This window comes from Halyomorpha halys, unplaced genomic scaffold, assembly GCF_000696795.3.
Source record: "Halyomorpha halys isolate HHAL.00 unplaced genomic scaffold, Hhal_1.1 Scaffold943.1, whole genome shotgun sequence".
Classification (NCBI taxonomy): Eukaryota; Metazoa; Arthropoda; class Insecta; order Hemiptera; family Pentatomidae; genus Halyomorpha; species Halyomorpha halys.
Window position 1 is genome coordinate 102,869 of NW_027114150.1, and position 26,517 is coordinate 129,385.

A 26,517-nucleotide genomic window follows, 5' to 3' on the forward strand; every position below is an offset into this window, starting at 1 on the left:
AAAACGTTTTTTATTTTTAAAAAATGATGAATTTTAAATTTGACAAAAACAATATTTTTTTTAATTTAAAAATTTAGTTGCAGCAATTAAGTCTGTTGGAGGGATGTGGATAAATTTAATTTCCAAGATGGCGTACGCAGTGGGAATATCCAATGAGACAAGTTTACTTTTAGACAACATTTGTTATGTTTTAAATTGTCATTGTCACATCTAATACATTAGAATTAATTTATGATGTATATATGCTTTAAATGTAATATGTACTGTTATATTGTTGCATATATAAAAAAAAAAAAAAAAGAGCATCCATTTTATAGATGTTCTGTAACTGTATTAAATAGTCAAGTTTAATAATACAACATTTGTTATTTCTGTAGGATTTAAAATAGCATAACATTGCATTTTAAATTATTCCAATATATAACTATTAAAAAATTAATTTTAATAGTTTTAACTTGAAGAAAAGAGTAACCAGAAAATTTCAATTGTGTTAGTTTGAAAAATTAAAATTTAACGTTAATAAAAAAGATTTATTTTCAAAAATGTGATAAAAAACATGTTTCTTTATTTTTTTTTAACTGCATTTATTTATATTGTACTTACGCACCATACTTAAGGAATAAATTACCTTTATTAGTGAATAATTGATGCCCTTATTAATGGTGAATGAAATATTATGTTTTTATGTATTTTCCTTATAAGAAAAATAATATATATAAGGTTTTATTTGGTTCACTTATTGTACACAAATATTGAATTAACGATTTGATCCAAAATTTACGTCAGTAAAAGTTTTTTTTCATGAATAACATCCAATACGTGAATACATACCTCATTTATACCTGATTATTTAAAACAAATTTCCAGACGCTGGTTAATCACTTATAAGCAATAATTTTCTATTTTTAACTCGAAATTTTTGGAATAAGTATAAAGAAAAAAAATCAAAATCCAGAAATTCGTTATTAAGTTATCCTTCTAATAATAATATAAATATTTATGTATATATTCAAGTCTGGTACGCGTTAATATTTATATCTGTTACTTTAGATTTAATTAGTTTTTGTTATCTAATATTAGACTAATAATATGATTATTTGTTTCAGGTGAGCACATTGCTGTATAACTCTTAAGTCTTTTATCTTGCCGATTTGCAGGCACAACGTTGAAAGGTTTGTTATAAAATTTAATTAAAAAAATTAATACTTAGAGTCTTTTAAAAGTAAAAAAAAAAATATTAGCAATTTAATCTCGAGGCCAAAAAAAAAAAATCAATAAATCCACTAGCTATACCATAATATTAATTTATTATTTATGAATAATGAGTAGCTTTCAATACTATCTAAATTTATTTCCTAATATATTATTTTAATAATATTCAAAAAACGAAGGTGAAAGCCGAAGACATTGAAGACAGACGACCTTAGCCATGATATAGAGGCTGCTTTTCGTGTAGACATGGACTATCACAAATAGCCCGAAGGTTTACTGGCACCAACATAGGCCTACTAAAATGTGTTGAAATCCACATGCCTAACCTTGTCAAGACCAAGGAGAACCATGCTTCAAAAGCTCCCAGTCCCCGAGTCCCAGAGCTTGCTTCGTTTTTATTTTTATTATAAATTTATCATGGTCGTTTTGACGCTTTGATTATATAAATAGTTTGTATCATTAACTTTCAACACCTAAACTTTAAACAATTCCCGAAAAAAATAAGGTTATAAATAATAGAATTTTTGGAAACACATATTCAATCATAAAAAAAAATATTTATTTCACTTAATAGTATGACCTATGCCAAATTTACCGAATATTCATAATAATATATATAATTTATATCATTTTATTTATTTAGAACAAAGGTTGATTCAATCCTGTGTTGAAATCGATAAAATTTGAGTTATTTGTGGACTAAAATCATTTTTTCCTGACATACTTTGTATACATATTTGTTTTTTAAAAAACAAATTAATAAAAATAACAAGAATTAGGTAATATAAGAATATCATTAATTCTTCTAACACTAATTAACAAGGATACTAATAATCGATTAATATAAGGATGATAATAATTAAAATAATATTATTTAATAAAAGGATATCATTAGTTAATTTAAGGATATCATTTATTAATATAAGAATAACAATAATTAATTAATATAAGGGTAGCATTAATTAATAAGAAGATAATATCAATATTCGTCAAGAAGGATTATAATTTCTCAACAAATTATAATTAATTATTAGGAATAAATACGAAAACGTTTAAATGACAGATTGCTAAGCTAGAAAGAATTCAGATAGAATAATATTTTTTCAGAGAATTTATTTTTTTATAACTTTATTATGTATATATTACTTTCTAAAATAAAAATACTTTTAAAATTGAATTATCTAATAAAAAAAATAACCATGGAAAAATTATCTAATTAACCAATCATATTTTTATAGGAGGTAGTTTATTAGGGAGTCCTTTCATAATAATAAAATGATGAACCATGACAAAATCATTTCTTAAAGGATTTATTGGGATGAAAAGGTGAGCCAAATCGAAAATTTTCCAACAATTTTGACCGGACTTACCAACTTACTTCAAAATTTTTTTTGGAAAACTAACCTCTATAAATATTTATAATGTTTTACCACAATTCCAAATCTCTAATTACCCAACTTTTCGAGCTTAATGGTTGGGGATGATATTTCGAAATCTCTTTTCTATTCTTTTGTAATATAATTTTTTTTATAATAAATTAAACAAGATTTTAATATTAACAATTGGGACATTCCTTCTTTTCCAGATTTTTATTTAAAGTTTTCGTACTAGATTATCTCGAGATAAAAAAAAACAAGAATCTAGAAAAAAAATCTTTTCGACTTGGCGAGTTTTGAAACTTAATCAATCAAAAAAATTAACGAATAATAATATACACACATTGCCTACAGATTATGCGCTAAAGAATCCATGTCAACGTATAGAGTCTATACCGCATTTCTGCTTATTTTTAGCAGGGAATTTTTAGATCGATTTCGCTGCGTAGTCATTCTGCGCGCGTCCCTACATGATGCGTTGAATATTTTCTCAACAGAATTTAAAAATAAAATTTATATAAGCTATGGATTTAAATTCAATATATATTTTTTAATTTTCTAAAATTATCGGTTGACAAGTGGTATTAAAAATTTAGTATTTCATCATAAATAAAATATTTGATAAATACGCAACGTAACTGAGTCCTGTATATTAATTTATAATTGAAGACAATGAATAATAATACGGTAGCAGTACGTACCTTTAATCAGTTCCTGTTTAGCCTACCTATTAATAAAATTCAAATAAAAAACAAATAAGGAAAAAATACAAATAGAAGAAGATGAAGACAGGTGGAGGAAGACATGAAAGAAGAGAGGTGATTTGAATGGAGGGGTAGGGAGCCGGAAGACAGTGTGACCCAGTGACTCTGACCCAGCCAAGGACGACCACTCACTTCCGACTACATCGCCCTAACACACCCTTCCGGAGGGGAGCTCTCCCGCTGTGTAAGCTGGGTACCGGCTCCTTACGGTCGATCCAAGGAGTAATGGCCGTTCTATAATGGCAATAAAACAAAACAACAATTTCATAATATCGATAACAGGATTGGTAAAACTTGTAACGTCTTATTTTCAAATAGTAAAAAAAAAAAACATTCAAACTGGTTATAGTACAGCCTTGTGAAACATTTTCGACCGTTATTACGAATTAATTATTTTACAATGCTTCACTAATTTTATATTTTCCTTGAGCACATCAATTGTCATTGTCATGGCTATCCCAGTTAACATTTTTCATATTCAAACATTCTTAACTTTATATTGACCGTATAATTTCAAATAATGAAGATGATGGTCAGGGTTGCGGTCAGAAAAGAACAAAAATAGTTAATAACTATTTTTTTTCCGACGATTCCACTTTGTAGAGCTTTATCAGGGCTTTTTAAGTTGATAGCTTTAGAGACTTTGACCACCTGTTTGTTATTCTTAACTTTATCCTAATCTATAAGGATAAAAGTTTCTACTGTATTCAGGCAGGTTTTAATTGAAAGCTTATAAAGATTACTTTAATTAATTTTTACTTATTGGAGAAGGTTGTAGATTTTTTTCAAATCATTACTTTCAATCTCAATACTTTCACACAAGCCAACCGGAAAGGAAAAACAACCCTATAATAATATAGAAATAGTAAATCTTGAATTAACATTGGCTTTTTTTATAGCTAATTTCCTTTTAGTTATTTTTTTATTTTATGTATTGAGAACTTAACATTAATATTTTTATTTCTCCATTATCGAGATTATTTATGGCATCTTATTGGATGCATTAATGTTTAATTAAAATTTTATTACAACATTTTATGTGTCAAGATTCGCTTGATAATGGTTTTGGCCAAGAGCTAATAAAGTTTTGAATTTTATTTTTGTTAATTTTTATATTCAACATTGAAACCTGAAAATTTCACGTTATCACCTTCTACTAATAATGAGGAAATTAAAAAAAAGAAGAAGTAAGTGGAACAAGGGCAAGAAGTTATCAGATTACTGAGAATTACTCATAGATTGGGCAGATATATATATTTATTTATTTTTTTAATTACCAAGTTCTACACTTCAGTAACATTAAACTTACATTTATTTTGGAATAGTAAAACGTATAACCAACAATCGTAAAGAAGTTATTACAAGGCCATACGTTCTCCGACCTTTATAAAACACTAAAATTCTCTTGAGGGATTACTACAGAATAAAATAAAATAAATAATATTATTAAGAGATTTCTTATTTTATTTAAAAACAGATTAAAATCACAATCGAGCAATTTCACGGCGATCTCCTGAAAGGCAAAAAAAGTTATTTGATATAAAAAAAACTTGTACCACTACAGCCTAAGAAGGGTCGGGGATTAGTACTTTGCAAGGAACTGCTGTTTCTAGACCAAAGGTCGTGCAGGGAGACGATTTGTTCATGATCAAGCAAAACTACCACATTTGCCTGAGTGCGCCTCAGGAGGCCTTCTAAACCAATAGGGTTAACTCAGGGCTACAGTAACAGAATACATAATTATTTGCCACAGCCGGATACCCTGTTCCCTAATTGGATAAGTTCCAATAATTATAACAGGTCAATTTTCAGTATTCTCTAATATAATATTTTGAACAGTAGAGAGTCCATATTTACCTACAAAAGAACGTTAAAAAAAAAAAAGATAAAGAACGTAAAATCTTGATATAATATATGAGAATAGGGACAGGGCAAAAATTAGCACCGTTAAAGTTCTGATGATAATGCAGAATAAACCCGGAAACTAAACACGTAAGAAATTAAAGGAAATAAAATACTGGATTAATTCATATTTTATTAGAACATTTTAAAGAAAAAAAAAATCTATTAAGATATTTTTATTTTATTTTTTTTTAATTTATTATATATTATCATTAGAATCACAGAAGAATTTTCCGACGAAAGATAGTAAGTGGTTTCACCGGTTTCAAAAACAATAAAAACATCGTGATCATCTAAAATCATTAAACGACACTTATGATTGTAAACCTGTGTTATTGATAAAAAAAAACATAATATAAATTGATGTAGCTCGATTTCTGTCATTTGGATGGACACAATATGATTTTTAACTATTGAAGATTGTGTTTGTAGGTCAATTCCGAGGTATTTTTAATGAAGGGGTTAAATCTTTCTTGGATCAAGTCATGCGAAGGTATAACTGCTTCAAGCAGAAAATATTAAGGAACTAAAGACCGGAGCTACTCACTTTTTAATCATTAGAAACTGCGATTTAGTTTTTGTTTCTTCTTCAAAATTCGGTCTAACAGAAAAACGGGAAAAAATGGAGCTACTTCCTTATTACTCCAGAGCCAGATGTTGAAACCAAATAGGTCATAATCTTGACTCGAGTGTCAAATAAATATCATTTGACAATCAAATAAATATGGTACAGAAATAAACTCGTTGTATCCATAAATAAACAGCTTGCAGTCACTATTGTGCCTAAGTAAACAAATGATTTCAAATTGAGTTCTTTCCAATAAATAATCAATTCAAAAAATGTATTTTTCTTATTCACTGAAGAAGACCAAACGTCATTAAGACAAACCCTCAATAGCGAGCAGCCTCAAGAGGGTGAGTGACCCGGGAAGTGGAATGCAGGCCGTGAAAGTGCAGCACTTGCATCATCCTCCACGCTGATGCACTTTCTTCATTCCGGTCATCCCAACTTCCTACTATTGCACTTGAGAAAAAGTGAGGTCTCGACTCCCGATATAGTTTTTTAACATGTCGAAATAACGACCAAAGATCTAAAATAGTTATTTTTATTCGCTTAAACCTATTGAGAGAAACGAATAAAATGTATTTTACTATCTAGGGATAATTCAGCAATTTATTTATCGCCCTGAGACAATATTTAATTTTTAGTAAAACATTTAATAAGAAATCATTTACATATTAATTTCACAATAAATATAGTATTCTTAATTCTAGATTAATTGATAAATTAAATTAAAATCTGTACTACTAAGGAAGTACTTTTACTAGACAAACGGTTGTGCAAAGAGGTGATTTGGTCAGAATCATGCTCGACCGTCAGATTTTTACCCAATTTATGAGGCTGAGTGGACTCCACGAGGGCTCCAGAGCCCACAGGAGTTGACTCACGGCTGCAGCGTAACAAAAAACAATTTTCTGCCCAGCCGGATTCGAACTCGGGTCCTTGCAGTAAGTAGCATCGCACCTTGCTACACTGATACCGCGCTCCACCCGATTAATCTATAATTATGACATCAACTTATATTATACAATGGCCATTTATTTTTTTATACTGTTTATCAGATTTATTAGGAGCCTATCCACAAAAAATCAAGACAACCCAAGTAAAACAAAGGTTAGATCATTCCATAATAGAAAACTCCAGTTATTATTTTTTTTTAAATAGATTCCTTTATTTATTTTATCCATTTCATTAACATCGTACAAACAATCTTAGATAATCACAATGATGCTAAAAATGAATAAATAAATAAAAAATGCACAGGTAAATTAGAAAAAAAAAATTAAACAAAATATAAACATAACAATAAACACTACATTTCCCGGTTCGTAATTCTTAATGATTTATAAGGTTATTTTTTCTTGTGTAGCAAACAAAATACTTAAACCTAATGTAATGAGGTTACACAAATTCCACATTTAACTTGATAACGCTATAAATAATATAATTTTTTTTTCTTATTTTCAAATTATTTTTTTAAAATGTTTATCTGTTGTTGGTAAGTATCTAAAAACGTTCAATCGTAAATCATAATACCTGAAGTACTTTCTTACAACTCATCAATAAATAGCTTTTTAACAGGGTCAATAAGAAAAAGAGAAGAGAGAGAGAGAGTGTGTGTAAGAAAAAAATGAAGCTGTTTTATTTATTTTTTTTTTTAATGTTTGTTATTTATTTATTCTGCAATTAGTTGACAAACATTTTTTTGACGGGAATGATGTCCGACATGAAATTTTTGATGTGCTCTTAGATATATCTACTGGTATTTTCACAAGACGAATAGGAGAAACATCGGAATTCAGTAACTATTGACAAAAACAAAATATTTGCACCTAAATGTGTCAGATGTATTCATTTTATTTTTGCATAAACATAATTCTCTTCAACTAGGATCTAAATTTCTTGGCAATTATTTAATTAATTTTCATTATATCGATTTATATTTTAATTTATAGATATTATATCTGAGTTACTTTTAAAATATGTTAGTATTATTGTTATCATTTACAATTTTTTCTTCTTCTTTTTTCTATAAATATGATATGAATGAAGACAAAACATTGTGATTTATTAAGAAATTCTGCCGTCATCCAATCAATGGTTAGATATATAAACGCAACCACTTGATTACCAAAGAAAAAAAAAATTTTTTTACTTTAATTTTTTTCAAATATTTTTATTTTATTTTTGAAATATATTTTTACAAAAAGTGTAAAAAATGTTTTAATAAAGGTACTTTAAAAATAATGCTTCGTCATGGCATTATCAGATTCGCTTGTAAATATCTAGTTTACCACGGAGTGACAACTCACTACTATCGTTCAATGGAAACCAAAACAAAGGCAAAGTCAACCAGAATTTAATTAATTTTTACAACTGTAAAACACAATGGTTCTGAATCCATAGATATTTTCTTAAAGGACGTTTCGGAGATATTGTTTAACCCACTTCTGCTTTTAATATATAATATTTTTTTTTTAAATTACAGTATCTACAATTCTATACAATCAATTAGCCTCCTCTCCCCACAGACTCTTATTTAAAATTTAGCTTTTATTCTATCTGTTCTGGTTATAGACCAAACCACATTATAGTAGTAACTTCAAATTTTGTTGTATATTTAGATAATTCTGACTCAGCCGTTATTATTGCGGCATATTAAACGAGTAAACAAAATTATGTTACTAATTATTTATTTATTTGACTTTTTTTTTATTAATAATTAGAAATCCAGCTGATTGATTGTATTTAATAGTAGATAAACTTTTTTAAATTATAGAACCTGAAGAGAACACAGAATCCCAAAACGTCCCAGAAGAAAGATATATGGATTTTTTTTTATTTATTGATTTACCATTTTTTTTTTTTTTCTTACTGCGAAGCAATATATGATATTTAAGAAATTTACAAAAGTTAATTTCTTTCTATGGAGAGCGATAACTCAATGGTAAGGGATTGTGTTACTAACTCCAAGGACACGGGTTCTAATCCGGCTGTGGGAGATATTTATTCTGTTAAGTCAACCCTGTGGGATCAGGAGCCCTCTGGGTTCCAACCAACCTTATAAAGAGTGTACCCTTAATTGGGGAAAAACTGACGGTCGAGCGTGATTCTGAACAAATCAACTCCTCGCACGACTGTTGGTATAATAACAGTACTTCCTTACTAAGTATTGAACCCTCTCTAGATTTATTAATTTCTCCAATAATCACAAAATATTAAAAATTATTTTTGTTCTAAAATATAAAAATTGTGAAATGAACTATTCCAAGAGCTCTACCAATTGGCAACGCAGTTACCAAGATGAACTGCTAAGCATAAACAAATAATGCAATGAGCAAATGATCTCATATGATAATTAACACTAATAGAAATGACGTTAAACAAGGTCCGGTAGCGAACCGTATGCAGTTACTTTTACCATCAAAGTGATTTTACTATGATAAAGAATGTGTTGAATTATGTATAAGAGAAGTTTGCATGCTGTTTACCTCTTTGAATTTAAACTAGTCCTCGCAACGTATTATCTAGGAAGGGAAAGGATAGCTTGTCCAACTGTAGTATGGTATAAAAAATTTATTAAATTATATTTAAAAAAAAAAAAGAAGAACGAAGAAGGAAGCAAATTATAATAAATAACATCGGTTCCAACCAAGAAGGAAATAGCAGAAGCTAGGACAGTGACTAAGCATTTATTCGCCAAGATGAAACAGCTGGGCCTGAGGTTCAAACAAGAGATAAGGCACAACTGCCGAGGTATAAATAGAATCTTCCTTTCAATGACAAAACATGGCAATAATAACATTATACGTCGGGGGGGGGAGGGAAGGGGGAGGAACATCGGTGAGCCACTCACAATACTCGGGGGGAGTCAATGAACCCGCAACGTAACTGTTCAAACCATCGCATGAAAAAAAAAATCATATACACAGTATAAAAGCTAGTTTTTAATATTAGTAACATTCCTAGACCAATTAATTATTACATATCTTATATTATATCATCGTGAATTTATTTATTAGTCAAGAGCACAAAAATTCTATTAATATCCCAAGTTCCCCAGGATGAATGTAAATAGGAATGCTCAAGAGGTTATTTTATTTTTTCTTCTTTTCTATTTCTTATGTTGTTATCATTTAATTTATATACTTGTTAATATGGATTTATCATCTATATTACGATTATCTAAAATTATGACAGAATGTAATGTTACAAAATAAAAAAAATAGAATATAAAATGAAAAAATCTGTACACCTATATATTACTACTTTTTAAGGATGTACTGTTACTAGTCTAACGGTGGTACAAGGAGGTGATTTGGTCAGAACCACGCTTCACCACTATTTTTTTCCCAACTAAGGATACCCACTTAATAAAGCTTGTTGAGCCTTGGACGGACTCCCTGACCCACTAGGTTGACTCACGACTACAATAGCAGAGTAAATAATTATCTGTTGTAGCTGTATTCGAACTTGAGTCCTTGAAGTTAGCAGCACAATACCTTACCGCTGTGCCATACCGCTCCCTATTAATAAGAGCATATATAACAATATACTAGGTATAACAATAAACATTGATAGAATTTAGGAGAGAAATGAGGGTGCACATTATATTCGTTTCATAACTTCAAGAAATCGGTTTTGGGGGATAGCTGAGAAGTTTGAAAATATTCTGTATTCTTCCTCTATCTGAGCTGTTCTAGCGGCCTCTTTTGTATTAAGTGAGTTCAAATAATCTAGCGTTGTTTTCTAGGCTGAAGAAAGTGCGAGTATTTTCAAGCCTTAAATAACAGTGAGGATATATACCCTCAGGAAAAATTTTGCCCTGCCTATAGATCTATTTTAACGTTTCGGGTACTTCTATAATCCTTTGTGGGTTGAATAAGTCAGATGGTTAAAAATTTCTACATGAATTGAGCTGGTATTTAAGAGGTCCCTTTTAGAAATTTATTCTTTTTCTTCTCTCCCACTACCATCCTTTTCAATGTACTCATTCATTCATTAGTGAAACAGTTTATTCGCTATTCTGCTTTCCGAATAAAAATGAGGTGGAAATACTGCGATTAATATACATACTTTCTAAAAGCCGGTTCGATAAATACTAAGAAAAGTTTGTAATGTAATTTTGCAAAAATGACGATGTTTTGATATGATGTTCGCTAAAAATTCTGAATTTCGATTAAAAAAATGTACAGATCATCGACTTACGAAAAAAGAGACTGCAAATGTCATACAGGTTTTAAATAATTTAAGCACCTGAAATTCAACTAGCTACAGAAATCTATCATTGTTTTTAAAAGTCAATAATTTTTATTGAGGCTATCAATAATATATTTCCAGGCAAATATTTTTATAATTAAGAAAAAATCAAAAGAAAATGTTGTTAACTAAATATTTATAAATGTATTTAAAAAAAATATGATAAATTGAATTTCATAATTATAACAGAAAATACATGACAATAGTTCGTGTTAACTTAATCTTATTGATTCTGAGTTTGTAAAAGGAATGTTAAGAAAAAAATAATTTATCAAGTTCCAAAATACACTTTGAGAGAAAGAATAAAGTAGTGACTAAGTAATATACGAAAGTAAAAGCATTAAACGTAGGCTCCAGTAAAAATAGTATTAGGAAAAAGTGGCGAGGGTGCATTAGAAAAGGAAAGGAGGTCCCCTGGCAGAAACCAGAGTGAAAGGCCGCGGGGAAAGTTAATACTAACCGTTACTAATCCTATCTTTATAACCCAATTAAACCAGTTACGGCTGTTTCTATCATCACCGGGTTTTATACTACTTATACGGTCAGAGGCAAGGAGTATCTAAGTGCAGATAGGTACAGTACGAAGTTGATGAATACCGAAGTAGGCGTAGGTCCGGTAGAGGCAAGGAGTATCTAAGTGCAGATAGGTACAGTACGAAGTTGATGAATACCGAAGTAGGCGAAGGTCGGGTAGACTCGGACGGCGGGTCACCCCGAACATTGAAAGTATTAAACAACCTTTTTTTTATGACCATCTTGCTAGTAAATCCTGACATACGGGGTGGGGAGGTATTATCTACAGGTTACCATCCTATTCTAACCATAGTGAAGGTTCAAATTTTCATTTCTTGGGACCGATACAGAAATAAAAGTTGATCCTACGAGGTATGATTCAAATCGTCCCTATCGCTAGTCAAAGTTGGCGCCCAAACGAAGTTGGCTATGAACTACTGTATTAAACAACCAAACACATTACGTAAGTTAAACTTAGAGTCGGAAGCCCCCTCTTTAAAGTTTTAACAAATACGATTCAGGGGTAAGATCTGTCCTGAGTGAATAACACGTTAATGCGCATTTCGTTCCAGTCTAAAATGTTCGTGGATCCTATTAATGTTTCTTGGAGATTGTCAAGTAGAATAAGTAAATACACGATGTTTATTGTTTTAATTTGACCGATATTTATTATATTTTATGTTCATATTTAATTTTTTGTACAGTTTAACAGTTCCCGGTATGAATATGGCTTGATAGCGATCGGTACCTCCAAAACCAGGCTTAATTTTTACATTCACAGCATTAAAAATTTAAAAAAATAAAGTGCTTAATATAGAAACATTTAAAGTATTTCATAATTAAATATTTACGTTTTTACAATGCTGATCATAATAAACTAACAATATTTGCCGACTAGTAGTGAACCTGGCAGCCACTACTACCTTTCCCGATTATCTAAGAAACACAAGGCCCAAGAAAGTGAGACATAACATCTTCCCTTACAAAGAGGAAATAGTAAAGGCAAATAAAGGCAATAAAAATCATTAGAAAAGGAAAGGAAAGGAACTAAAAATTATTAAAAACAAAGAAAAACATTGTTTGTTTCAATATTTAGTCTATTCCAAGATCGAGAGACCAACTATCGTATGTGAAGAAACATTTTAGGAAGACAATAGAAAATACAAAATTAAGTCCCCGAAGATTGTGTTGATACGTCAGATAAATAAATCCCTACGCAATATATTTTTTATTAAAAAGATATGACCTGACTTTGTTAATAGATTCATATTTATGAGAAAAAATGGGATGAGGAGTGTATCTCGGTGTTTTCCTAAATATTCAGGATCTCGTTCGCCTTGGAATCAATTTAATAAATTGGAAATCACCTACGATTTAAAGGCGTTGAACCTTGTTTTCACCATCGTATCCAACATTCTAAAAGCTGTAAGAAATATCTGTTAACCATCGTGGAAAAAATGAAAAACTTTTTCCTTTGTGGTCTTCACAATGGTTTTCAATGAACACAAAACATCACCTTTTTAATCAAAGTTCGACATTTCTTAAAATAAATAAATAACTATATTTTCGTTTATAATATTAAAAACAATAATTTCAATCTCTTTAAATAAATACATCATGCTCATAAAATTGAAATTCTTTAATACATTAGCTTTCCTTTTTCTTTTGAAGGAAAGTTAGAAGGAATACCTGGAAGTTTCGCTGTTTATTTAAACTTCTATTTATACATATATATACATTTTTATTTTTTGTTAAAATAATAAATATAGAACCTTTCCAGTTAGTCTAGGAAGTGTGAATGTCAAAACCTTCAAAAAGAAAAATGACATTTCCATTAGGAATATAAAAAGATTTGGCAAGGGAAAGTACAACTGCTACTGGTTTTCAAGAGATAAACAACTTTCGACGATTTACTAAGACGAGTGAGTATTCTCAAGAACACGCACAATCAGTCGAGATATGAATCACTCCCCTTCATTAAGCAACATGCATATCATATTAAGCCGTTCTAGTTTCTCTTCCCGAGCAATTAATAAAAGGAAATATCAATTAATAAAAGCCAGATTAAACTTAACGTAAGTGTTACAAAATTGCTATAATTTACTGATCATTCTGAATTGATAATTTATTATTATCAAGAATGTAATACTACGGTATTATACAAAATTACTTAGTGAATCATAAAATTAGCAGCCGATAGAGAAAATGTCCGAGTCTATTAACATAATTTCATGTCTGATAATAGAAACCTTCGTTTTACTTTTAAAACCTTTGTCTTAACTACGAAATTCAACAAAACCTTTTTTTAGTATAAAATTCTTTTATCTGACTATGAAGATAGTGAGCATTGCTAGCAACGAATCAACTTTTAATTCTCAACGTATTCTATTATGCTCCAAAAATATACAAAAACATACAACTAACAATTATTGATAATGCAAAAATATTGATCATTAGTAGAAAAAATTTATTTGATAACCAATTATTCTTTATTTTGTTTTTCAAATAATTTGTCACCAATAACTTAATAATTAAAAACATGAGAGGATGAAGGTGACGTCACATTGTAGAAACAATAACAATTTTGGTTTGGAAGAATATTTTAAATACTTCTTTATAAACATAACTTTGTATTATTATTCTCAACATTAAACTATGATAGGTCTCTAAAGAATTAGAAAATATACAGACTATAGACCGTTCTTACCATTAATTATTTATTATTATTCATGAAAGCAATTAATATTATTTTTTTAACTTAATTAAATACTGAAACTGAATAATTGTTACTAAAAAAGGTCCATTTAGGACTTATGATTTAAAGGAATCAGGAAAAGTCAGATATGCGGTACAGTATACACCATGCGCCCCCATTGGTGTCCAGATTTTGAAATATTTTGTTAACCCACATATATTAGTTTCCAATATTATTAATATTTTTTATATCTAAAGTAATAATAAGAATATATTATTTTAAATGTAACTAATAGGATAAACCTGAGAATTAAGTATTTATTGCATAGTACAATTAAAGCAAAATAAATAATTTTTATTTTTTTACCATAGGATATCCTTATAAATAATAGCAATATATTTTATTTTTTAATAAATATATACAATTCATTAATATTTTTTTTTCTATTTTTCTTGAAAAATATTTTTGGATTCTTCAGGCTATGAAAGATGTATAGTTCAAGGTAGATAAAACATAAATAATAAATAAAATTGATCACTCATAAATTATTTTAAAAAAAAAAAAAATGTTAACATAAGAAAAACGGCAGTGTTATGGGCTCAACATTTATTAGTTTTCCAACACTTTATTCTGTAAGATTCATAAAACACTAAAACTAAATTACTCAAAGTAGCAAAAGTTATTTCTTAAAATTAAATCCCACGTTTCCAAAAATAGTTTATTGAGAATATACATAGAGTAATGAAGTTTACTTTGAAAACTGTAAGGAAGAAGGTTCCATATGAGCCTAGAATCAGGCAAAATGATAATAATTGCAAAGTGATAACCCATCTCACCAAGAGCCGGCGTCTTCTTTTTTATCTTCCGTATCCAGACCTCCGTGACGTCTTCGAGCGCTAGATTCCACATCTTGTCGAAAGCCGAAAGGTACGCGATAACATAACCTCTTATACCCCAAGCCGAGCGAGTTGTAACCTGTAAATGTAGAATATAATGCTACAATCATTAACAACATCATTAAACCTTGAAAGTTGAATTTCTTATTTAAAAAAAAAAGATTAAAAATAAACTCAATATTTATAATATAATTACGGTTATTGAAAAAAAAAATCAAATGGGTGGAAATGATAATGTGCCTTGAACTGTGGATGTGTAAGCCTCTTTTTGTGAACAATAAATGCACTTATTCATGTTATTTCTCTCTTTATTTTATTTATTCCTATAGATTTTATAGAAAAGTTTAAGAAATTCCACATACTTTTTCTTTGTACTAGATCGATTTTATAGAATATAAGCTCCTACAATATATATTAAATTAGAAACAAGATGAAACACTATTAAAAAATATTTCTCTATTTTGGCATTCCCTTTAATTTCAGTTAATGTAAATTAAATACCTATTTTTCATATCCAAGCAAGAGTTTCTAATCACAACAGTGGTATCATCTGTTAGAAAATTATTTAAAATATGGCTCGTTAGTCATATGTCGATTTTTAAATATTTAGGTTATTTGAGCTTTCAATAAAGAGATACCACCCATGTCCACGAACTAAGAAAAGGTTTAAGAATTTATATTAATAATTCGAAATTGTAAATTAATTAATTTTTTTAAAAAATTATATCTAATTTTATGTGAATTAAAATACACTCAAGTTGTGATGCCTTGTAAGTCGTAAATAATTTGGATTTATATAATTTATTCATTTTTTTATTTATTTCTAAATAAGACAAACGGATCATTCTAGAGACATCTTAAATAATTAAATACATTTTATTGGGAATTTAATGCATGCGTAAATAGAATACAATCCGAAGAAAATTTTAAAGCAAGTTAAAAATTTTTATGTTACATTTATTTTTTAACTTGATTTTATAATAATATTTTTAGAGAACACAAAATATTATATTGTATCTTTATTATTTTTTTTTCTTGTTTCAGGTGGGTAACAATGAGTATTTAATGGAAAATAATAAGAGGAACGATTTTTTAGTAAGTAGTATAGAATAAGGAATTCAATTTTCAAATTTCTATTAGAAAAATCCATTATTTCAATAATGAATTAATTGTATTAAAATTGAGGACTATTCAACCAAAATTTAATGTAATCACTTCACATAAAATATAATTTTCTTGAAGAATTAAAATTCTATATATAATAATTATTGATTTAGGTGTTATAAATCAATATTTTTAATACAAATTCGACTTACATACATGAGGCATCTCTATGGTATTTTGTAAAATATATTTTTTTTCAGAAATGAATATGTTGACTTTTTGATAGAATACTCCTCAATTATATTTAAATAAATGCATAAAAATATGTGTGTATGGGTGTACAAATTGAATCAGGTGTAAAGTAAATAATAGTTTATCTGAATATACAAGATTAGAAAATAATTAAATTAAATGCACTCAAGCACGCTTTATTGTGACCAATAGAATAATAAACTGATATTTTAAAGATTTTATTATCATAATTTACACATTATCAATAAATTAGATAACATGTAAGAAAATAGATTAAATATGATTTACAATTTTTTTATTAAAATTAGAAAGGCAATCATTTACTCTTCAGGTGTATGTGTATTTAAGAACTGTTCAAAGAATTTCAAAAGCAAAATAATGTCGGACTGGTATAATAGATTTTTATGCATGATAAGGGTATTTCTTAAATAAAAAATTGTTCATTATTATTCACATCAAACAAAATTATTAAAAAATAAACAAAACGATATTTAAAAAACAAACTAAGGTAATTAATATAATAATTAATTGCTATTTAATTATTAATTAGCAGAGATAAAGTAAATAAATAAATTAACTCACTTTGATCCTCGTCCTGTTCTCAACCATCTCTCGAAGTTTTGCCAAAGGTCCTTCTACGTTCAGCATAAATTTGCGAATATTCTTCTTACCTATAATCGAAATTTATTTTTAGAATAATAAATAAATAATATTAAATCGATATAAAATTAAAGAGACGAGAGTTTTCCTAAATTGACCTGAATATAAACTATATTTTTAATTTAATTTTTTTTTTTTGTTAGAAACTGAAGTCTGTTATCTTTTTAAAGTAGTAGAGTGACCCTGAATAATAATTAATATTGAATGCACAGACATATATATGACTCGAAGAATGATAAATCGACTGGAATATTCAAAAATATAATAATTATAAAGGATTATCGATAACGATGGTTCGATTCCGATGCCACCGTGCAATCGTTTTCTACATACATCTGTCTAGTGACGCTCCTTCAAACCTAAAACTACTGAATCAGTTTTCCCCTTGTTCGTTAACCCATCGGTTCAGTGTTTATTATCATTTTATGGATCGGCTCGTTACAAAGCCCGACAAACTTACACTTCATAATGCTATAACTTGAATTATATTTACAAGGTGCAGTTCCCTTGGTTCAGCGTGTGTAGCCTTCTAAATTCTCCTGTCAATTTTTTAAAACACTTTATTTTTTTTTTTTATATGTTTATTGAAATTTACAACTGTATATTACATAATACATTTAGTAAATGTGATCTTAGTTAAAATGGAGTGTTACAGGCGTGTAGAGCAACTACCCATTGGTAGCACTCTAATGACATTTTACATTAGCTGGTCTCGTGGTCATCTTCTTTTCAGGCGCCTCGGAGGATTGTCAGAAATGGAAGAGGATGTAAGGTTAGAAACTAGGGGGTTTGAGTGGTTAGGGAGTTTATAATGGAAGGAGTGATATCTGGTTCGGGGTAGATCGGTTACATAGGGAACATTTAGGTCTTTATGTATGATTTTATTTGTAACAAAGTAAGGAGCATAGAGGATTTTACGAAGGATTTTGGATTGTAACGATTGAATACGAGAGGAATTCGAAGGTTTAGTGGTGTCCCAAAGCTCAACTCCATATGTCCAGATTGGCCTTATTACAGTCATGTAGATCAGTCTTTTATAATATATTGGAAGTTAAGACCGTTTGTCTAGTAAGTGCTGTAATAGTTGAAATCGACGTGCAGTTTCCTGTCTTGTGTGAGGATTCCAGGTTAATCATTTGTCCAAATGTAGTCCAAGGTAGCGGATCTGTTCGACAGGGGTAAGAGTAACATTATTAAATAAAACTGTAGGGCAGTCAGTAGGTTTACGACGGAGGGTAAAAGTGATTTGATGGGATTTGTTGGATATATAGGATTATAGGATTGGTTGGAATGTCAGCTGTATAGACGGTGCAGAGGATGGAACCCAAGATACTATCTTGAGTTTTAAAACATTAAGGCGCTGTTTTTCCCTCAGTGTAAGAGACCACTTGGGGAGGATAATAAAGGAAGTTTAGTAAATTCTAAATTTTAAGTTTTTGGGTAGAAGGCGTGAGCTAAGCAATTTCGAAATTGAAAAATAAAAAGCATTTCTGGCATTTTTAACATCGCTTATATATCCTCATCAATTTCGTTTTTTTCAGTAACCGTAGAACCTAAATACCTAAACTTATATACCTCTTCAATTGCGTTTCCTCCAATATCTATATCACTGAAATTGCTCCTGTTTCTACTGCTAACCATATATTATGTTTTATTCATATTTATTTCGAGATCATTAAAAACTATATTATTCCTTATTGAGGGGCTCGGAGAGTATTTGAGATTTTTTTAAGTGAATTTATCTGGTTCATTTTATCAGTGAAACTTTTTAGCCTATTTCTATAAGGTGACCTCCATTGGATAAATATTTTTGAGGAGTTACTAAATACAATCCTTATTAGTAAAAAAAAAAATCTAAAAATGAGTCAGGGGCGTTACCATATAGAATCCACCATTACTCACCTGACTCCAAGAAGGCTGTGTAAGCCTCTAAAAATACGGCAGCTCGGTAAAAATGACATAAGTGTGGAATGTTTTTAGCTAGGCATAAATTTTAACTTGTGCGTGGTACTTTATGCCACCGCCCACTGAAGGAAAGGTTTCAATGAGGTGATATCGATACTGCTGCATTTCATAAACATCATCCCACACTTGGGAGTTATTGGATCTTTTTTTAAAAAGTGACGGTTCTTATATATTTTAACTAATATAAGTAGTAAGTCATTACTCATAGCTTATAATAAAATTCACATGGTATGTAACGTTTTGCCTGGTTACCTCTCTTATAATTTTTATTGCACATATATTTTTTTTCTGTTTTGAGTTTTTGATGCATATTATTGTTTTGTACTTGAGTATTAATGTTTAAAAAAATTCACTAAATCTTTGTTATTCGAAAAATATGGCTATTTATCGTAAAATGTTACAATGGTAGAGAAAAGAGAAAGTGGTATATACCAACAATACTATTATGAATCCTATCTATTATTACTTATTTTATTTATTATTGAATTCCAAGGAAAACCTCCACAGCCAGAGGATATAATCTGGAATCATTCATTTAGTTCTGATAACATTGCTAATACCCATATATGGGGTATTCATGATGTTGTGTTAAATTTAGAATGTTTTAAGATGCTAAATGTTATAAATATAGGATGTGAGCAGCTCTATTTAAACTAAAGTTAAATGCATAAGAGGTCCTAACGGATTTTCTAAGCAACTCGTTTTATAACCTTTCTTTCCAAAACTTCTTGCTATTGCATACTTCTAAGTTTTGATTAAAGTAATTTATTACAACATGCCTAGAGTGGGAGTAGTATGAAAGTTTCACCACTGAGTGCCTTGTTGATCTTCTAACTGGTGAGAAAGATAATTCAGATGAGCTAATTGACAAATGTCATTACATTATTATTATTGTCTCCATTGCTTTATTAGTTATAAAAACATCCAAAACAATACTAACACAATCAAAAAACAAACTACTAACACAACAAAAAAAAACTCATCTGATCTGCTGCGTGACGTCATTCTCCATTTAACAGACCTAGTAACAGACTCTCAGCCATGTTATATGTTACATCGTTTTAACATGCTGAAAGAAGGAATTATTTCTCCATTTAATATAAATTTTTCCATTTAACACGTTTTAACTTAACATGTTAAACTAAAGATCATGAATACCCCTCTTTGATTGTATTAACCATTGCGAAGACTAAAATAGGAGTGCAATGTTATGGGATGGATAAGATACGAATTACTAAAACTAATGTAGGTTAAATCGACAGACAACCAAGACGTAGGCGAGACCATTATTTTAGGTTTCATTTTGCAGGTTTAAGTTGAAATATATTGGAGTTCTATCAATGGGTAGATTCTCCACATGTTTGTATCATGTCATTATATCACCTACAACAAATTTACTTGTATATATTTTTATACAATTGTAAATAACAATAAATTATAAAAAAAAAAGTTTAACCAGAGATCAGTTGATGTAGATTTATTAGTTGGTATCGGCATTGAACTTCCGTGTATGCAAAACCCTTCTATTATTATTATACCGTGAAAACGACAGTTACAAATTGAAATCGGCTGACATTTTCAACTGACTGATTAAGTACAATAAGCTATCAATATTCAATCAATAGGGTTCCGTGTACTATCTACAAAGAAGGGCGGAGGCGGTGACACCGCGAGCGGATGTAAAGGGCAATAAATATCAATAAATAATAAAGGCAATAAAACAATAAGAAAACATAATATTGACAGTGTGAGAGGGAGGGAGAGAGAGAGAGAGAGAGATAGAGGGAGACGAAGAGACTCACGAATGTTTAACCTGCGAGAGGCAGAGCCCAGAGCCTAGAACTACGGGCGATGACCTGGCCGTTCGGTGGACGACCCCATGTCAACCTCTCTCTCTCTCGCTTAGCGCTAAATAGTCACTCTCGCTCTTTTCTCTTTGTTTAAAGTTTTAATTTTGAATCAATAAGAGATTTACATTAATTAATAATATGTGAGGGCATTTTATCAGAACTCGAATCAACAACCGCATTCTTTCAGTGCTATTCGAGTACCACCTGGCATCTGCCGGAATAATCTTAGAGTTGACTTGAAGGCTAAGAGTTTTGCTTTGGAATAATTGATATGGTGTAAACGCACACGTTGTTTTAACATTTTTTTAAAAGTGTTATAAGGCGGTTAAGACAGGTTAAGTATTCGTAAGAAACTCAACTCGTAAGACTTTGTAAGAATTAACACGAACTCATCAAAATTCGAAAGAATAAATTTTTATACGGACTCTAATTCAATGTAACCGCCGTAAAATATATTCGCATGGAATGTAACGACTCTATTCGTACGACTTAAAATACAATGTGAACACAGTCTTATCACCCATTTCCTAATTCAATGATGTATTGAATTGTTACCCAGGGCCACACTAAAGGCCCATTTCGAGGAGATAGATATCTATCTTGCAAGCAATATCACAACAGTGAGAAAGAATGGCAGTGCTTGTTTACATGCTGATAGTGAACCTAATCTCGCTAACATTTCAACTTGGTGAACTAACGATAAAACTGATAATTAAATACATCAAACAACTATCGCCATGGACGAGTAACAAGCAGAAAACATCAATGTTCATGACAAAAGTATTTGTATGATTGGTATTACTAGGTTATAAAGTGCGACAGTTTACTTTTAGGGGTCTACATACGGCAGTTGGTAGTTGATAGTACTATCAAGGAAATCCTGATGTAACGACGGCATTAATATTTGCCGTTATTGCAAATGTTATAGTGTACATGATGGTAGATGCTCCGACAGCTGTCACTATACTATACATTATTACTGAACCTGGACTATAGTCTCGGGGTACATGCTCTCTGCTATTTCCCCTCTCCTCAGAAAAACGTTTTAACTTTTATAATAACATGGTGTCTACAGAACCTTGTTGACGATTAATAAGTTAATTTGCAATTTAATGAACTTTAATAATAATTTTACATTTTACATTCTTGAAGAAGTTTGTCGGGGGGTGCGGTCAGCAAAGAACAACATAAATAAACAAAACCAAGTTTTGTTTATTTATGTTGTTCTTTGCTGACCGCACCCCCCGACAAACTTCTTTAAGCATTAATCTACGGTCAACTATCTACACCTCACTTTACATTTTACATAATGGGTACAATATCGTAGATTATAAGGACCGTCTGTATCTGAGAAAGTTGAGGCGTAGGTCTCTGCAACCTCGTAACTACGTTCAAATCCGGCATAGGGGGTCGACTTTTATTTCCGCGGCGGTCCAACGAAATGAAAACGAGCCCCACCATGCCACCATGGTTAGAATAGGATAGTTCCCTGTAGACTCTCCCGTATTTCAGAAATGATCAGGTAGAGGGTCATGAAAAAAATAATAAATATACTGTACATTATAAATAGTTTAATTTAATCCTTAGATGTATCTGAAAGAAGATGGGTCCAAAACCATCTAATATAGAACTGTCATTAAAATATTTCATACAGGTAGTTTCTCCAAAAGTAATTGTAACGCCATATTATGCAATCCACATCATTTCAATTATTATAATAATTAACATTTTAAATTTAATGATCCATCTCCGAGCTTAAAATTAGATTTCTCACTAATAGTGCTAGGAGAGGATTTTGCGATAAAAATGGGTTCCTTATATTTTACAAAACGTTCCAACTTACCTTATATTTATAAGTGATATGCAAATAAACTTACTTTCCAACCAGCTGTTACCGTTTGGGAATTATAAATAAATGATTAATGAATTAAACTTTCACAATTTGATTTCTAGATATCGAAGTCATATAAATCGAATAAGCAAGTCAACATCGTGTCTTAATAACTGTTATGAATAAATGTATTCATAGCTTCAGAATCTTTCTTCACATTCCAGAACAACTTTTAGAAGTAATTATGATTGGACAGGACAGGATACAAAAATATTGCACTCAGGTATTTATTTAGTTTTAGGTGCCATTATTTACTGTTTTTTTTTTTTAATTAATGAAATCAACTTAAAACAAAATTTCAGAAAAGATCCCTGATGCACAATAACAGTGGTTTTATTAATATTAATATATGCTAAAATAAAATAGTTCATATACTAAAGAATGTTTTGAAACATGAATCTTGACTTTCGATTTTTTAAAATAAACTATTTAAGCATAAAAATTGAGAATAAAAAATGTCTTCAAGGTACAAATTTAATGTACATATTTGAACGCGCCTACAACAAAACCCCTTTATTGCGGAAGCGGACGCCATTTTGCCCCAATAGCACTTTTAACTCCTATAGAACGGACAAATGAAGATTCCAAAATAAATTTGTGCCATTTCTCTTGAAAATAAAATATATTATATTATTTTTGCCGAATATATTGGAGCATTAACGAAAATTTAGATTAAATAAAAAATATTCATTATTTATTTAATACTCGTAATTAGATAGTTACTAAATAAACCTATACCGCTATAACACAAGAAAGACGATGGGTGCAGTACTCTGTAAGTAAAGTTACTAGTATACCAGCAGGAGGTGTCAGAATAACTTACAATCGCCAGATTTTCCCCAATAAAGGCTACAGACTTTATGAAGCTGGGTGGACCCCTAAGGGCTTCTAGATTCACAGGGTTGACTCTACTTGGCTGCAGTAACATGCAGAATAATTATCGCAGCCGGATTCGAACTAGGTTTCTTGAAATTAGTACCACTGAGCCGCCCTAAGGTAAATCTTTAATTAAAAATTAATTCTTATGTCAGACTGCTGAGGAAACTTAGATTATTTTGAAAATAAACATAGTTGGCTAACGTAAAATAAGTGAAAAGGAAGCTAATAGGGAACACATTCGTATTTTTTTCTTCTTTCGTTATATAATTAGGTAATTCGTTCAAGTTTCTGAGGTAAGTTTTTATAAAACGTGAAAAGTTAATGTTGAAAATAAAATATTTATATAATGTTTATGACAACAATACATTGATGTAATACATTTTTAACAAAGAAGATGACTGTGATAAATAATTTTAATGTGAAAATTGACTAATTAGGGTATTTACATGAAGTTGTTTTTTTTAAAAATGATTTAGTTCTAAAATTTTATTAAGATTGTCTCTGAGGATGGCCGAATTGGCCGAAACGTCGGACTTATAAATACAATAAAAACGTTTCGAGACTAAAATGGATAAAATTTTATTTACATAAACATAACTAAAGAGTCTCAAGAAAGTTTCAGATTATAAATAAAGTAAGATATTTATATAATATTTTGATTATATTTAAATTCTCTCATTAACGGAAACTTAAAATCATTTTTCCCAGAGGTGTCCGTTAAAGAGAAATATATAAATGATTTGGATCATATAGTATTCATTACTATCGTTCAATGTGAAACTTCAATTGTTTTGTCGGTTTTTTTTTCTTCAAATAAATAAACAATTTTAATGAAATTCTTAAAAATTATTCGAAGGCCCGCCCTTGCCAAAGATAAAAGTGAAAGTAGATCTTTAAGACAGGTCGCTCATGAATGAGGAACTGTCTCATCCCAATTCATGGCAGCCGAATCACATCCTTCAAGGATAACCAAGCTGACTTTTGAAGCTTTTGTAGTCTGGCGCCATACGACCGCCAATAGCAACGTCCGCACATTATACAGCAACATCCTAGATAACCAATAGGAAAGTGTAAAACAGTCCCTATGCTCCGAGCGAGTTGCTAGCATATCACCACAGCGGGTTATACAGGATGTGGTACCAACGTTGTGATAACTCCAGATGTGTTTCGTTATTGTGGTTCCGAAAATAACCGTGAATAGTGATAGTAGATTCGCTATTAGATATTTGTGGGAAATAATAAAAAAACGTGACATCATTCAAAGTAATTCTGGTGGGACGGACTTTGTTAGAAAATGGAAGAAATAGATTAAATACTTTACACGCTACAGAATATCATGAAATAAAAATGTAACCACCAAAACATAAGCTGTTTCATTGATTTGATAGCATATCTTACAATACTAAAAGTTTTGATCAAATTTTGTATTGGACGTATTCCAAAAATAGTACCGTACACTAAGGCTACTTCCTTTACCAGGCTCCGTCCTACGAACTGTCCCAAAGCTAGCAGCACTGCCAACAAGTAACCCAATTCTATCGTACCACAGGGTCACAATTGATCCAATGCAATAATGTTCTTCGGCGTGGATTAAAAGAAATATTAATCGAGGGTCGTACTTCGTAATACTGTTAGCATTCACAATTTAAAATGTTCTACAGTGCATATAACAAAACCAATTTCAGCTACTTTCTTCAGATATGTACTACTATCGTGAAACCTCTATATAACACACCTCCATATAAAGAAAATCTCAATATTCCGACTTTTTTTAAATCCCGTAGAACGGGCCATGCAATCCTTCCATGAAAAAAAAAAGAATTTACTTTTGGGCAAGGAATTTTCAAAAATTCTTTCTAGTGAAAATTGTCTATGAATTTTCTACCTATACAAAACGCATTGTCTACATATTTTCCTCAGTAAAACAAATGGTAATATCAGAGCGTGAGTCTTTGTGAATCTTACAACCCTCCTCCCAGTCATTATCACATATTTACCTAATAATGTTTGTTATAATTATAAATTATTTGTTAATTCGTAATTATTACAATTATATACAATACATATACAAACTTAAAGCATCATTAAACGATTTATGGTATCGGCACTGAACGTTCGGATTCGCTAAACCAATATTACTACAATTGATGTTTGTTTTACTTATCGTTTAGTAGTGAGTGCTAACAAATTTAAACGAAGAGCATTAAGCATTGAATCAATTGAGCATATAACAGGTTCATTTCAATATTTCTATTTGCAATTTCAGTGTATAACTGATACAGGGTGATTTAAAGATAATGAAGTGGATATATCATTTATCATCTAATAAACATTAGTCGTTTTAATGAAGTTGAACTTCATACATTCTTGGAGTTGGTCTAGAAGGATTATCTTCTATTATTTTTTTTATTTATGACCTCCTCTTGTGAGATTTTACAGTTTGATAAAAAATAAATTGAGAGAAAAAAAACTCAAAAAAAGTTTTGAAATAATTTAAAATACAGACTGTTTGTTACTGATGATTTTTGTAGCAATGTATCTTTAGTTTGCTTACGTTTATATCTACGTTTCGTTATTTTTATTTTATTTCTGAATTCGGTCATTAAAGGGTTTAAAAAGTTAGGGCAATAAAAACAAAAGTTGTGAGTCAATTTGTATATAAATTGATGGTGCTTATATTCATGTATATAATTAGTTCCGATTTGTAATTAATTATTCTTCCATAATATAAATTATA

General features: G+C 29.9%; 1 protein-coding gene across 3 annotated transcripts in view; it reads right to left on the bottom strand.

The window, feature by feature from the left end:
- The window catches only part of Lsm11 (U6 snRNA-associated Sm-like protein LSm11), a 64,021-nt gene that overhangs the window by 6,625 nt on the left and 30,879 nt on the right, over positions 1-26,517 (bottom strand). For all 3 annotated transcript variants that reach the window (XM_014431067.3, XM_014431068.3, XM_014431069.2), the window contains 2 exons: positions 17,118-17,206; positions 15,120-15,258 (listed from right to left, as the gene is read on the bottom strand). In XM_014431067.3, coding sequence (XP_014286553.1) covers positions 15,120-15,258; positions 17,118-17,206 — 228 coding nt within the window. The remainder of the gene's footprint in view (positions 1-15,119; positions 15,259-17,117; positions 17,207-26,517) is intronic.